Consider the following 15,097-nt stretch of genomic DNA (forward strand, 5'->3'; position numbering starts at 1 on the left):
GGGCGCCGGGGGAGAGCGGGCGCCGGGAGGCGGCAGGAGGCGGGCAAGGCTCGTCCGCCTCCGTCAGCGAGGGGAGACTGCTGCTGGGGAGCGGGCAGCGCTCCGCGTTGCGGGCAGGTGCCGAGGTTGTGCCCGGAGGAGCGGCGGGGGCTCCCCCCGGCAGGGCAGCCCGGGAGACCCGCGCCCGCTGCCGCCGTCGGCAGCGCCGCCGTCCCCTCGCGTCCCGCTCCGCCGGCGGGCCCTCCCTTTAGGGATGAAATGGGCGTCCGCTGGGATTTTTTTGCGTTCCCCAGTGCGGCTCGGAAATCCCCTCTTCAGCACACTTCCACCTTACCGAGGGATCAGCGTCCTGGGACAGCTGCCCAGCGCATGCGGCAGCCTCTGTACGGAATGGCCGTGCACTGATTTTTCTGCCTAGTATTTTGAAATGAGTACAAAAGTACACCCAACACGGCACTCAAATACATGATTAAGTTTAAGGTCTGTAAGTTTCAATTTTAAAGTTGTCGTTAGCATTTGATGTGAAATTTATGGCAATGTTTAGATTGTGGGCAACACATCGATTTGTAATTGTATGGGCTTTTAAAACCATGCAGTAATACATTAATTGAACATCTGCTCTGTTTGAGTAGAAAGTTTCACAGGCTCGGTTTAGTCTGCAGCCATTTTCTCCGTAGGCATAGAGGGACATAAGGACAACTTTGTAGTAAAAATAACGGTACAATGTTAATTTTCTTCTTTATTTGTAAACAGGAGATTCAGATTTGCACTTTGCTTTGGCCCAGCATTGCAGGAGAAATAGTTTGGGATGTGACCTTTGCCACTGTTTTCTTTCTAATACCAGGATTAGTCATCGTCATCAGTTATTCCAAAATCTTACAGGTATGTTTTTCCTTTAAATTTTGTTGTAGAACAAAAAATAAAGTAAACAGTAACTCACTAGGCATCAACATATTGTCACTGAATACAAATACATCTAAAAGGTATAGACATAATTTGCTCAGTAAATGGTAAGTATGTGATATAAAATGAGGCTCTTCAACCTGTACATAACAGCCTATATGTTTCAACTAAGAACATGCTTGAACAGCACATTACCAGAAGCCCAACACAAAGTTTGTCTTCATTTACATGTAGTATTTAATACAATTCTCCATTTACATGCTGTTCATATTTAAAGACTGTCAATCTCCTAAATGCTAAAAGAGTCAAGTATTTGAAGTAACTAAAAACTAGGTGTTGCTTTCCTTGAGCCTAAACTCCAGAGTCACAAGGGATTTGTAAGAAAGCAAAGACAGGCAGGACTAGAAAAAATCCATCCCCTTTTAGATCTACTGATTTTCTGCATGCATTTTTAGTATACAGATCTCGTTAGATTACACTTACTCCTCCACAATTTCAAACTTTGGAAACAAAAACTGTAAATTAAACACTCTGCTCCCACTTTTTTTCTGAGTGGATGTTGTTTAACTGCTGAAATATAGGCCAGGAGACCAGGCAGAGTTTTAGTCTATATTCTAGCAAGCATGATATTAGTTACCTAAATTCCTCTTAAAACATCTTATTTCTCACCTCTTTCTCTTTCAAAAACAGTGAGAAAGCGCTAGAAATCTTCAAACTAGGTACTGCAAGGCCTAGTTTTTAGCAACTGCACCCAAAAGATTCTTGATTCCTGTATTAGGTAATTAAATTTCTCGTACTATATGTAAGGAAGATGACAGGTTTTGGAAAGGAATCTCAAAATACACAGATTATTGAGCATGGAATTAACTGATGAAATGCTGAGCACCCACATGCTGTGGGTGCAAGTACCAGAGCTGCACATAGATGTTTCAACGAACCTAGGACCTAGAATCTGGGCTTTACATATACTTACCTATTGATCAGGCTTAATATCATAGTCAAAATTGTCAGCTCTTAGTTTCTGTACACTCTATAAGCTCATTATAACCTTGAGGTAAATGCATTAGGTAAACTTCTAGTGAAGTAAGGCACTTGCCATTTGCAACCTCATATTTGCTGTAGCCAAAGAACGTACAGTAACTCGGTGGGGAGTCTGAGCCCTTGGAAGGAACTGCAAAAACCTGCAGGCCAAGGAATGCCACAGTCCTTGGTCAGAGACCAGGACAGGAATGGCATTCCTCTTGTCCTTGCTGACTCCAGATTACAACAGGTGAATTTAGAGAACAAAATGGCACATAGGGAGCTATAAGCCCAAAAAAGTGTTTGGAATCCTGGATTATAAAACAGCCCCATGCTGCCATGCTCATGTTTCTTTTCCAACTTGATAACATGGATTCTAAGATGCGTTACCATTTCTCCTGAACTGAAAAAGGAATGAGGCCCATGGCAGGATCCTGTCTGTTATAATTGAATCTTCTCTCTCACACAGCTCTCCAGGAAGCAACCGGAACTCAGCTGGAGAATGTTTTAATCCCTGAGCCATTCCCAAGAGCAGATTCACTCTCACTTCGTGAGAATGCTCCATGATGCCAGTGCATACAGAGTACAATGCTCAGTGTTGCTGGAAGCAGTTCAAAGCATTCATGTATTCAAATAACATAGCATCTATGATGATGATGATTCACTACAGATATAAAACCTCAAATTTGTTAAAAAATATACTCTACAAATGTACACTTCACAATTTAATCTGAAACTCAGTATTATTTTTACGTAACACTTCCCAGAAGCCTGGCAAAAATGACAGATTAGAAACCATGATTTGTAATTAAGTTACTTGTTTTTGCACTGTTCCCCCTCTCAGGCAAGACTTAGGTAAGAGGCTGGAACTAGTAAAGACGTTCATGTTCTGAAAGTTACCTACTCGTGTATGCATGACTTCTAAGTTCCTGGTTCTCAGCGTGTGGTCCAGATGCCCACGATAGGTATCTAGATTCCTTGTACTAGGCAGACCAAAACAGGATCCAAAATGTATCACTGCCACCCCATTTCAGTTGAGCATTTCCTTAAGATGCAGTTGCGTCTTATTTACTGCAGTTCTGGTTATTCTTGCATTCTTAGTTCTAAGCTGTGCGGCTCCAGCAGGAAAAATGGAGGGTACTTCTATGGGACAGGTACAAAGGTATCTAATGAGGACATTCTGTAGCTGTTTTGAACAGCGGAGGCTGAGGAGGGTACAGAACTTGGTTTTCCTACTTTTACATTAGAAGTGGATATTAGTCCTTTTTTATTTTCTGAAACCTTCATTCTTACTAAGGCAGGTTAGGTGCTCTCTAAGAACAACTCTTGGATTGGATTGTTTGGAGGAGTTAGCCTAGTTTCTGGATTCCAAATGGGTACAGCAAAAGATCATCAGGCTGGAATAGTTTTACATGCCCAAAACATCAGAATTCTCTGCCCTTTTTAAATCAGGGAAGCAGCTACTGAGACCGTCCTCTTCTCAGGCTCAGCAGCTGCTGAGAAGCCCATGTTTGGATCATGAGTTTTGATTTATACGCCTACATTCTGTTGAAATCTTTTGTAGATGTCTAAGTTCTTAATGAATATTTATTCTAGGCCATCTATCTCTGTGACAAATCCAGAAAACTGCAGAAAGAATGACAAATTACTCAACATATATACAACCATTTTCATCCTAAGCTGAACCAGGAAGCTATTAAGTATTAGTAGTATTACTGTTATCCTTCCTTTGGTTATTGCTGAAGGGAAATGTCACACATAAAAGTGGCAGGAAGAGTCTTACACCTTTTGACTTTCCTACTTAGACAGCAAATTGATCCAGACTTTTGAAAATACCTGTTCTTTACCCATGCAGGAGGTAAAATGGCATCTCAATTATTTAGCATAAATGTTTGTTTTCTAAATCTTTCAATTTTATTTTATTTGCATCAGATATGTGAAAGTAACAGACTTATTTGTGCTATGCCAACTTCAATGAAGACAGGGATGTAGAGCATGAGATTTAGAGTTTTCTGCAAGCCATTGGGATTCAATATTCTACCTAATGACAGATGATTCACACCCATGAATACTAGATTCCCAAACTACCCATAGTCTGGTTTATTACATCAGACAGTACTTTTACAAGACACAGATTTTCATAGTGACAAAAGGATCTGTAAGATTTCAGGTTAGTCCATAGAAAGCAATTCTGACTACTGACTGAAAAACTAGAAGTTTACACAAAACTTTACGTAAAATCCCATTCACTTTTAAAACATAACATGATTTAGTTACTGTAATAAATTTATGCTCCTTCTAATACCTACCTTGTAATATCAGCATGGCTGTAAGAGAATTGGTTTGTATTCCTTCTTGCACATCAACAGGATTGTTAACTATGTTCCAGTTTGCATTTGTGAAAAAAATCAATGGGTTTATTTAGACAGAACAAATGAGGTCATAATTTGAAGTTAATGGGATTTCATGAGTAATTAAGGCTCTGTTTTATGCTGAAAAGTATTTATGGCTGGTAGAGAGCCATGAGGAGAACAACCAGCTTGACTAATATTGAGGTGAGTTCACCGCTGAGAGGAAAAAAATTGTTAGTAAAGTGAGAACGTTTGAAATGGAACCATTGACAAAAAGTAAAAATGGAATTCTTCAATGCCTTTCTTGTAGTCACTTTTCAAAACAGAAACATCATGTGCCAAGATTTACTTTTACACTTGTAAAAATGCATTAATAATTCTTCTAGTTTTCAGTGAAAGTTACTTTCTTCTCTTTTACTGCAGATTACAAAAGCATCAAGAAGGAGTTTAAATGCTGGTTTAGCCTACTCAGAAAATCATCAGATTCGTGTTTCCCAGCAAGACTACAAACTATTCCGAGCCCTCTTTGTGTTGATGATCTCTTTCTTCATCATGTGGAGCCCAATTATAATAATTATTCTTTTAATTTTAGTCCAGAACTACAAACAAGATTTAAATATTTTGCCATCAGTTTTCTTCTGGATAGTATTATTCACTTTTGCCAACTCTGCTGTCAATCCAATTTTGTATAATGTTGCCCATTTCAGACGTAAATGTCAGGAAATTCTTCTCTGTTGTACAGGGAACCCTGTAAGGCATGGGGCTGGTACAGAAACCACTGCAAGAAGAAGTAACCATGAACAACCAAATTTGTCTTTCATTACCAGATAATTATTTAAAGTCTGAGCTGTGCCACACTTTGGATGTTAATATCTACACTATCCCAGGTTGAACAGGTCACTATGTTATAGTATATATGCCAGAGAAGGAAAAAAAACGTTAAACCTGTATTTTTAATTCCTGCAGGTAAAATTCTCTTGACTTCACTGCTTTGCCTCAGTAAGATTTGGACAATTTAATCCAATGGATTGAATTCTCCACTTACACTGAAATAAATAGGAATATGGCAGTGAACTTGGTGAATGTAAAATAGCTGAAATAAGTACTTACCAGATGAATTAATTTCTATGAGGGTACATTTTCAGTTGGCATAAATGTCATTAAATTTAATGAAGTTACAGTGAATCTATATCAAGAGGGCACCTGATAGATTTTTAGTCTTTATTTTCTACTGACTAAGAGATCAACTTTCTAGTGAAAGTGTACATCCTCAGAAAGTATCTGCTCTTTTTTTTAATCGCATTTAAATAAGGCATTTGATTATACACTTAGATAACTGACTGCCTGAACATAGGTTTGAGGAGACTAACCAATTTTGTGCAGGAAACAAGATGATAAACATGTATTATCACCAAGTGAATGACCAGTTTGGTTCCATCTCAGATTAAAAATATGGACATGATGCCTGTTAATTTATAAATAAAGAAGAAATAAATAAACGTTTACTTGTCCTGTGTGAAATAGTTCTTTTAAAAAGATGTGTATTTTTTATGTCTTCAGTAGTCATGTAATAAAGTTAATCAGTGATACATAGGATCACTGAAGTTCCTTCCTCCTTTCTAAAATGTTATTGGGAACAATTTCCAATATTTCCTACAAAAAAGATGATGTTGTGTTTGAAAGGAAATTAAAATACATATATTCTTTTTTTTTTTTAATTAAAACTCTTTTAGTCAGAAATTGAAACCACTAAAAAAAAGAAAGATTAAATTCTAAGTTATTGCCATCTGTCACCAACTCAAAACAGTGCAATTAAGATAATGGTTTACTAATAAACCCAATGTCTACATATGTACAGATTTGCATACAAACAATTTGCATCCCCTGTAATCCAAGTTTATTGAAGTGTTTCATTGGTTTATTAACAAGGTGAGCTATACAGCTCAGATAAATATATTCAAAATCTAAATGAAGCCATTTAAAAGGTTTTCAAGAGAACACCCAATCAATGTGTTAACTTTACATCCATGGTGCTGTTACATGGTTTCTTTCCATAGTTTTGGATCTCCTTAAGAGCAAAATCCTGAAACACACACACAAAAAAAATTATTTTTCAACCACACTAGACAAAATTAAAATATACAAACTTTCACCAAATTTTAAATGCATACATATCTAATTTCTTTAAAATGCTCTTGAGCCCAGCAGTCTGTTACTTGTAATGATCATGCCAATACCTTGCTCTGCAGTTTATAATTCCAAAGAATTTTCAACTTGGAACAAAACAGGAATTCATCTACCTGTCCTGAGCATTTTAATACTTCAGCAAACAAGGTACTGGATAGATCAATGATAAAAGAGTTATTTATTTAACAAGCTTCAAATTACTTGCCTTTTAAAGATTATTAATTTAAGAGTGTCTTTCAACAAAATAAGGATCTCCTGACCTCCAAAACTTCTAATGGCAATAGTAAATTAGCTGAAGGAACATACCACTCTTTAATTCACAATTTTTGCTTCTAGCAAATACTAACAGCAGATTCAGCTCTCAGCTCTACTAACATGACATCATATTGTATTTACAAGTAGTCCCACTGTGATATCCACACTCACATTGCATAACTTAAAGCAAGAGACTAAGTGTATCATAGCTTCATCCATATTTGGAAAGGAGCTACCATCAGAAATGCAATGTAAGTTACAACCAAAACCCTCGTAATTTCCTAGGCTTCTCTTTTGCCTTAAAGAACCAGATATTTTAGAATTTTTTTTTTTTCATCAAGATAAGTTTTGTACATCTATTAGTGTTTGGAGGGAACTTAACTTGAGTACAGTATTAATGTAAAAAGTTAATGAAAAATCTTTGGGAAAAAAAAAATTAGCTTCAAGACATAGGCAGAGTATGCACAATTAGAAACAGATACAAGCCTGTTCTTGCAGCATCTATTGACGTCAGTCAGAATTTTACCACAATAACAATGGAATGCAGGTCAGTACAGATAACCGAAGTTGGCTTTTTTTTGCTACTAATTCTGTAGCTCTTAATAGCAGAATTAAAACTAAAGTAGCAAGGCTTCCAATCCCCACATAAGGAATTAAGTGAATTTTGTAAGAGTTTCTGATATAAAGCTTTCAATAGATTTTTTTTTCAGTTTAGCTCACAATCGTTCTCTCATTCCCAAATGTACTTGCTTTGCAGGAACTTTGGCTTAGTGATACTGGAGAATTCAGAATCAACTAACACTATGGTAATTACAGGTCCTGATCACAGTAAGTGGAAAATGCAAATTGCTGGCTTTAAGTTTCATTTATGCTTTGGTGCTGGGCTCATAAAGATAAACTCTGGCATAATCCTCAATAAAAAGCTGATAGTATTAAGGACTCGGGCTACTATTTTTCATTTACAAACAGTATGGAACTCACACAGTCTTATCAGACACTGCACTCAGTGCCTAACATCTGAATATAAATTAGGATAGCAGACAAAGAATACAGCACTTGGTGCAACTTGGTAGATTTGATATTTCTGTAACAGACTAGAGGCAGCATGATCAACTTTTAAATTAAGGTTAGGAAGTCAAAGAATATTTAACTTTCAAAAGACATTCTGAGCTTTTATTTTAAAATTACATTATTGGTTCTATACTCTGTGGAAAAAACACAAGCATTCTATTATATAGAAGTTCTGAGATATTTGAAAAAGTTATATAACAAATTATGAATAAATGAATATATTCAATTTTTCTTTTTGGTTTATACTTTCTTGCAAAGATTGACAATACATTTATTGCCTTGCAAGCCTCATATAGTGTAGAAATAATAGAAACACAGATTCCACCATGCTGAATCAGACCAGTACTTGGACTAGCCCAATATTCTGATTTTACAGTGGGATAGTACTTTCTCTGGGTTTGACAGAAATGCAAGGAACCACCATAGCACACACCTCTCAAAGTCACAGCACAACAGCTGTATATCTACACTTTATCTTAGATTTAATACAAAAACATCCCTAATAATGTCTTTTTTTCCTTATCTTCAGAAATTTTTATTCTTGCTGCATTTCGTTTGAAGAGCAGTGAATGCAGCATTCAAAACAAAGTATCATCAATATATATAATGACAGTTTCTTTTCTATCCTACCCTTTATGCAATCATACACATCATTCACAAAAGCCAATTTCATTTGCATTTATGATGTCTTTTAGTCTTGACTGCCTTAAATCTCAACTGTCTTTTATGTTGTCTCCAAATTCTCCTTCAAGACAAAATTTCTATTTTCACTGTTGTCAGGCACTTTTTCCAGGTCACTAATCAGTATTCTAAACACCACCTACCTTAGCAGATCTTTCAGGCACCCTGTTATCAGCATACCTACTTTACAACATGGCAATATATTACTCTCTGTTTATAGATCAGATGAACAAGTAATAGAGCCACAAGAGCTGACTGTGCTCATCTGTTCTGACTTTCTTTATAATACACAAAAGTTCCTTCAGTCAATCCCAGTTTATTCTAACATGTCATTTAGAAAAGCCTTTAATCTTGATTTACAGATTTCAGTGATGAAGAACATAGAACAGCTCTTGGTAAACTGTTCCAAAGGTTAATGACCTTTGGAGTTAAACAAATGGCTATTTATTTCTGCTCTGAATGTGTCCAGTTTAAAGTTCCATCCATTTTAATTTATTATTCTTATGTTTGCAAGTCCCTTATTATCCAATTCCAATTGCTTGTGTGGGCAAGCACAGACTTTGCTCAGGTCAGCCTTTAACCTCTTTCTGATGAGAAAAGACTGAGGTCTTTGAAGCACTCACCAGAGGACACATTTTACAAACTCTCAATTTTTTCTCTGCTCTTCTTTGAAACTTCTAATTCATCCTTGGTACCCCTTCCAGTTATGATTATCATCAAATGACATAGCAAGCAGACCTATGCCAAGCACAACAGTCTCATATGAGTCTGTAAATTAATCTTTTGCATCCTTGGTTTATGCATCCAAGAATCACATTAACTCTTTTGGTCACAGCATTACATTGGGAGTTCACATTAAGCTGATTCACCAGTCACATCTTCTGTAGATATTGTGTTTTCCAGAATGCAAGGTTGGGGACAGGGACAGGTACATCACTGTTTTATTTGTCCTAAATATTCTAATCTGTCTTCTTCATTCTTTACTATTCCCAACTCTGGGTGTAATCTTTATTAGTAAGTATATTACATTTTCTTCTAGATCATTGATTAAAGTAGCAGAAATTACCATTTGTTTTTTTCTAATGTATTTGAGCACAAGTGAGCTAATTTTTATCCTTCCCTGTGCTGCAAGCTCAGCCTGACTGTATGACTCAATATAGGGTCATACTTCCAGTATGAGGGGTGTGTCCCACAACCCTTTGTGAAACAGTTGGCATGAGGACCTGTGAGAAAGGGTCTGCTATAAGGTATCCTTTCTAAGACTTCTGATATTCCTTAAAAGCCTTTTATGAAGAATTATTCAAAGAAGTTTTTGAAAATACATTATATTCCTTTCAACAACTATTTTGTTGAGAAAGGCAAAGAGTTCTGATTAAAGAGACACAATTTCTTTCTACAGCAACTATGAAGTTTCTTCTTACTATGTTTACTCATACTACATTGATTTAATTGTTTTACAACTTCCTCTAATTATTGTTTCAGCTGATGTGATATGCTGCATAAAAAGCTATACACCTTAGGTCTCCTTCAGATAAGGGAAATAAAAGTTGGAAATAACTTACTACAAGCTCCAGTTTTCAAAAGACAGTATGACAGCCACTAAGTAAAAGACTTCATGCATTTGCTATTTAATGAGCAAGAGACTCCTAGTGCTTTAGTCATTAAACCCTGGAATAAAATTCTTCAGAAAAAAATGTTCTTACCATTATGAACAATAACTCTGTATTTTCTGTCCAAGCAGAGGTCTATCTGCCTTTGTCTGACAATTTTCTGTGCCTCTGGAGGCAATCCCTTGGGGTCTCGGGAGAACACAAAGGAATAGCTATCAGCACAAGTGCCATCTTCATTTAGTTGGCGGCAGGAGTAATGAAGAGCATACGTATCATAATCTGTGTCCACTACCCAGTGATCATCATCTGGAAGAAAGCATAGCAAAGAAGCAAAGGTGTTAGAGACACAAGTAAAATCTAGTAAATCTAAAGAGATTGCTGCCATAACTCTGTGAAGAAAATAATACAATGAAGATTGGTATAAATGATAACAGATTAGCTCTTAGTTTATTCCTGTGTTTAGTATTTAATTCCATGTTTTGGGGGGAGTTTTGTTTTTGGTTTTGGTTTTTTTTAAATAAGCATATTTATCCAGGACAGTGATGGAGAGAAGAGGAAATGGTTGGCACCACTGCTTCTCCTCTAACATGGGCACAGAACAAAAGCAACATAAAGAAGTGCTAATAAATGCCTTGTAAATCCATGCCTGAACATCATTATAAAATGTGGCAACAAACACAAAAAAGAACCATGTATTACAGTAGCTACCATGAAGTACAAAGGAAGTTTTCTTATTTTCACCAAAAAAGGGGAACAGTCAGACAGAAAATAGTTAAAAAACCAGAGAAGCCAAATGTGCTCTTGGTCGTTCTAGTCATGCTCCAGATTACTCAAGACCATAACTATTTTCCTACCAGGGATGTTACTTAAACTGTATTTTTAAGGAAAAAGATTATCATGAAGTTTCCACATGTGTTAGAAGTGTATTTGCTACAAACTCTAGCATAAACCCTCTTCTCAAAATGCAGTTAAAATTTTAGAGAATTCTTAACTATTTAGCTAGGTAATCTGATAAATACCTGGTCACACTGACACCCTGTGCTAACAGAAGTGAACCTAGGTGTTTGCAGGAAAAAGCGTCATCTCTGCAGCTTCCTCTCCTAGAGCAAAAGATCCTTCCTTGCACTACGTGTGCGCTGGTGAAGGCAACACTGTATGTTCTCTTCCCCATCTCTCCTGTGGGTGGTGACTAGTTTTTAGAAAGGTAGAATCTGGGGTCAGCCAGCAATCTGAAGTATCCCTGAAAACATGATTCAACAGCATGCTGTGAGGAGATTTGGCAACGATTAAAGAGCAATTGGCATCCAAAGCATTCTTTGTAACTGTATCTTTGGAGACAGTGGAGCTCCAATCACTTCCAAATTCCACCTGCTTCTCTTGGAAACAATCCATGGAAATGTCTTGAGCTACAAGTGTCTGAATCTCTACTTGGCTCAGTAAACTAATTTTGTGTAGGGTGTGGCAGATGACAGAAAAATATGAATATATATATATATATACTGGATCATATTTGTTTCTTAAAACAGATAAATCTCTACATTTTCAGACATAAGACCAAGCAAACTAACAGTTGCAAAATCCTCTTTCCTGCTCGGCCAAGTCTGATGTTAGGCTTTTCAGAGAGAACAGAAGCATCTGGTAACTGAGTTCTGAACTAAAACAAGACTTAAAATACTTCATCTGCCTTTCATTTCTTTCCAAACAGTGACCTTCAATTATATCGTTGGGTAACAAACAAAAGAAATACAAAGATATACGAAGGCCTGGTCTTCACTTGTTTCAAGAAAGCCAACCAGTTGTCCCATATAAAAAATTGTGATCACCTTGTTCACATTAAGGCTTTGCTGTATGATAGTTATTACGTATTTTAAGTGTGTTTCAGAAATCCAACACTACTTTTTCCTTCCCCAGCATGGTCACACAACATAACTAGGCTCCCAAGTACTTCTGCATCTTCTATAGGTAAGTACTCACTTCCTTTCTGCAGAAAAGAGGCAACACCCCAGTACTTCATCTTGAACTTGGCAGGATCCTCTGTGTCAGTGAAAGAGCCAATCATGTCAGCACAGACATCCCAGTTACTGTAGCCAGAGGGAAAAAAACCATCACATTCAAACCTAACAGCACAGATTCCGTGTGACTGACTAGTGCAGGGATAGCAGGTAGGATTAGAGCACCAATAAGTGCAGCAGAAGCTTAGTGAAATGGAACAAGAGGAAGACTGCAAACAGCTTACTTGAAGAGTCTGACTCTGCCCTTTGCAGTGGCACTCATTTGTCCATTCTCATCTACGGTGAACTGGGCTACCACGTTGTCCTGCAGAAACAGCCCCTCAGGATCTTTTTTTGCCATGGCATACCAGGTGCCACTGTACTGCAAGGAAATAACAAAGGCTGCAGTTAGAACTAGAAGTATGGAAAACATTACAAAGAGACATTACAAATTAGGGGAGGTGACAGAGGGGAGGACATGCAGATCTTTGACACCATGCCTCAAAGTTGTACCTAAGAAACAAAATCTAGCTGTTCCAACAGCATAAACCCACCAGTATGTCCTAGTGCAGCAAGGGTTTGTGAAAGAATTGACATTTTTTGGTATCTTATTTGTATCTGCAGTTCTCCAGTATTTAGAATACAAAATTTGGTGGGAAGAGGATAACAACTGGCAGATCTTGACAGACCTATATATAAATGTTCTTTCCTTGCAATGATGTCTGAAAACACCAGAGTATTAACTTTCATAGAAACAACCAAATCACTACACTCCTTTTGTTTAGACCATACAGTTTGAGACCAGTCTGCTAAACCTCAGTTTCTGCAGTATTCCTTTGTCAGATGCATCAGGAACCAGCATCTGTGGAGGTGTGGGCAACATCACACACTTCTGCTGTTTCTCAGTATTGCAGTCTGTGATTTCAAGTGAAAATGTGAACACACTGGTGTTACTGAATGCCAGATTTTGTAGCCTGGGAAGAGGAGCTAGGCAAGACACCACAGATCCGGGAGAGAAAGAAGATTTACCCTGGTCTTGTCGAAGTTCTCCATGACTTTGAAGCTGCTTACTCGGCAGTCCCGCTCTGCTGTGCTGCTGCCCAGCAAGGCCAGCGCCAGCAGCAGCCAGGGCAGAGCTCTCTCCGTGTGGGCCATCCCGTCCCTGCAGCAACAGCAAACAGAGAATAGCATCAGAAACAGGATCTGTCACACAAGCGAGGAAGGGAGGAAGGCTGCCCTGACAGGTCCCCAGGGCATCCTGCGGCTTTCCCTGATGCATGCACAGGCGAGGCACCTGGTCATCCCCAGCCCACCACAGGAGGGTCCCTTACAGGCAGTGCCGGTCCCTGTGGCCTCTTGAGAGCCCAAATGTTGATGGCAGTGGCAGGGTGCCCAGACAGGGAATGCTTTATGTAGTCCTGGGGCTTTCGCAACCCCCTGAGGTACAAAGCCAGCATTGGAGGGGGAGTAGGGAGGTGGGTTGATGCAAGCTGCAGGCTGGGGCCCCTTCATAACAGCCTCTTGCATAACACCCATGGGCTCACGTGGTCTTTGACCCTGACCTGCAGCCAAGCAGGCGCTAGGATGAATTGCCTCTTTTTGGTTTTGCTAACCCAAAGGCAGAGCTTACACCTGGGGGAAGGGGTGTGCACATGTGTGCGGAGAACAAAGGAAAAAGAGAGGCACCCCATCTTTGCACGGGGGAGGATGAGCTGCCTTCACCTCCTCTGTGATTTTACACACTGCAGTCCAAAGTCCTTATTACCCAATGTGCTCAACCCAGTTACAAGGTGCAGACTTGTTTCCTCCACCTCCCCCCCAAATCCTTTTCCTGTCTTCTCCTGATAAACAGTGGCAAACATCATACTTGCAAGTTTCTGCTCAAGTTTCTGAAAGCCTGGTACTGCCAGAACCTCTTCAGGTCCTCATGACTTGTTCCCTCTTGCTTCCCAAAGGCTGGCTTGGGTGCTAAACCATCTCATGAGTGGCTCCCAGAGAGAGGAACTGGGGCCCTGCAAATCTTCAGGAAGGCAAAAGAGCACCTTTGTGTGGTACTGCAAAGGTAGCAGGATGTATGTGTGGCCTGCAAATACCCGAGTGCATGTACATACCACATCTGGCTCTTTTGACATCAATTTTAAATCAGACCTTCCAGAATTTCCCTTCTGTTTTTGGCAAACCATTTTCAGTTATATAAAGCATTATTGTTTTCTCCTGTCCAGGCAAGTTTTGCTGCCTCTCAGTCAATATTTGTTCTATAGTTTCAACATCTTTAGGAAGCATTAGAGAAAACCCGTTAATTATTTTCTAGACATGTAACCAGAGCAGGATAGGAATGATTGTTACCAAGAGAACTAACTCACCTACTTTTTTCACCTCACGATTTTGAAAGAATAAAGGCAGAAGCCTGCTTGTTGAAAGGTCTGTGTTTGTTACTTTAAGAATTAAGCAAAAATATAATTTAAATATGGAGATACCAATGTAGTATAAAAAATGCTTCAATAGTAGCTGATGTACAGAATTAAAACAATTTATTCAGCATGGCCTTTCCCAGAAATTTACTTTAGCATTCTATTCCTTTCATATATTCATAAAAATATTAAACTTTTTACTGTTGCTGCCATTTAAAATCTTTTTAATCTGTAATGCAAACAGTGGCATAGTCTGTTTGATTTATCTTCCTTTTCTGCTTTGTGTTGGTTTCTTTTTTTGCATAGAGAGTATATTTTTGTTCACTTTCTCAAACATCAAATGCTCAGGGCTGTTCCAAGTCTGTGCTGAAGCCTTTGATTCCCTGGGTTACTTCAGACACTAAAAATTCCATTATGTTTAATATTAAGCTTCTATTTGGAATAAAGAACATATTTAACACGGGTAACCAGAAAGTTTGATGCATATTAATTGTCCTGGAACTTTCAACAGTAGTCTTTCAATAAGCCAACGTTTCCATTTTTAAACTGAGATTTTCAAGTTTGCTAATTCCTGCAGAGACTGAAGAGAAACAACAATCTATATCCCTCTGGTGGCT

The 15,097-nt window shown here is 38.3% G+C and overlaps 2 protein-coding genes across 2 annotated transcripts in view; one reads left to right on the forward strand and one right to left on the reverse strand.

The window, feature by feature from the left end:
- FFAR4 (free fatty acid receptor 4) overlaps positions 1-5,105 on the forward strand; it is a 5,608-nt gene extending 503 nt beyond the window's left edge. Inside the window, exons 2-3 of the mRNA XM_010565027.1 lie at positions 754-882; positions 4,698-5,105. Of these exons, the coding sequence (XP_010563329.1) occupies positions 754-882; positions 4,698-5,105 (537 nt within the window). The remainder of the gene's footprint in view (positions 1-753; positions 883-4,697) is intronic.
- Positions 5,106-6,154: 1,049 nt separating this feature from the next.
- RBP4 (retinol binding protein 4, plasma) lies at positions 6,155-13,441 on the reverse strand. Its single transcript, XM_010564931.1, has 6 exons — positions 13,401-13,441; positions 13,099-13,231; positions 12,315-12,451; positions 12,053-12,159; positions 10,172-10,384; positions 6,155-6,357 (listed from the first exon to the last, which is right to left on the reverse strand). Exons 2-6 carry the CDS (start codon positions 13,222-13,224, stop codon positions 6,344-6,346), a joined length of 597 nt encoding a protein of 198 aa, XP_010563233.1. The 5' UTR covers positions 13,225-13,231; positions 13,401-13,441; the 3' UTR covers positions 6,155-6,343.
- Between the last annotated feature and the right edge of the window lie 1,656 nt (positions 13,442-15,097).

The sequence above is a fragment of the Haliaeetus leucocephalus genome, unplaced genomic scaffold, assembly GCF_000737465.1.
Source record: "Haliaeetus leucocephalus isolate CR32 unplaced genomic scaffold, Haliaeetus_leucocephalus-4.0 Scaffold184, whole genome shotgun sequence".
In the NCBI taxonomy this organism is placed as follows: Eukaryota; Metazoa; Chordata; class Aves; order Accipitriformes; family Accipitridae; genus Haliaeetus; species Haliaeetus leucocephalus.

Bases quoted from the DNA above. Each gene is read 5' to 3' on its own strand.
- RBP4 (XM_010564931.1), bottom strand. From the start codon at position 13,224: ATGGCCCACACGGAGAGAGCTCTGCCCTGGCTGCTGCTGGCGCTGGCC. The intron at 12,452-13,098 runs GTAAATCTTCTT...ATTTCCTTGCAG, and splicing joins AGAACTTCGACAAGACCAGG to TACAGTGGCACCTGGTATGC. The intron at 10,385-12,052 runs GTGAGTACTTAC...GCTTTCTTCCAG, and splicing joins CTCTTTTCTGCAGAAAGGAA to ATGATGATCACTGGGTAGTG.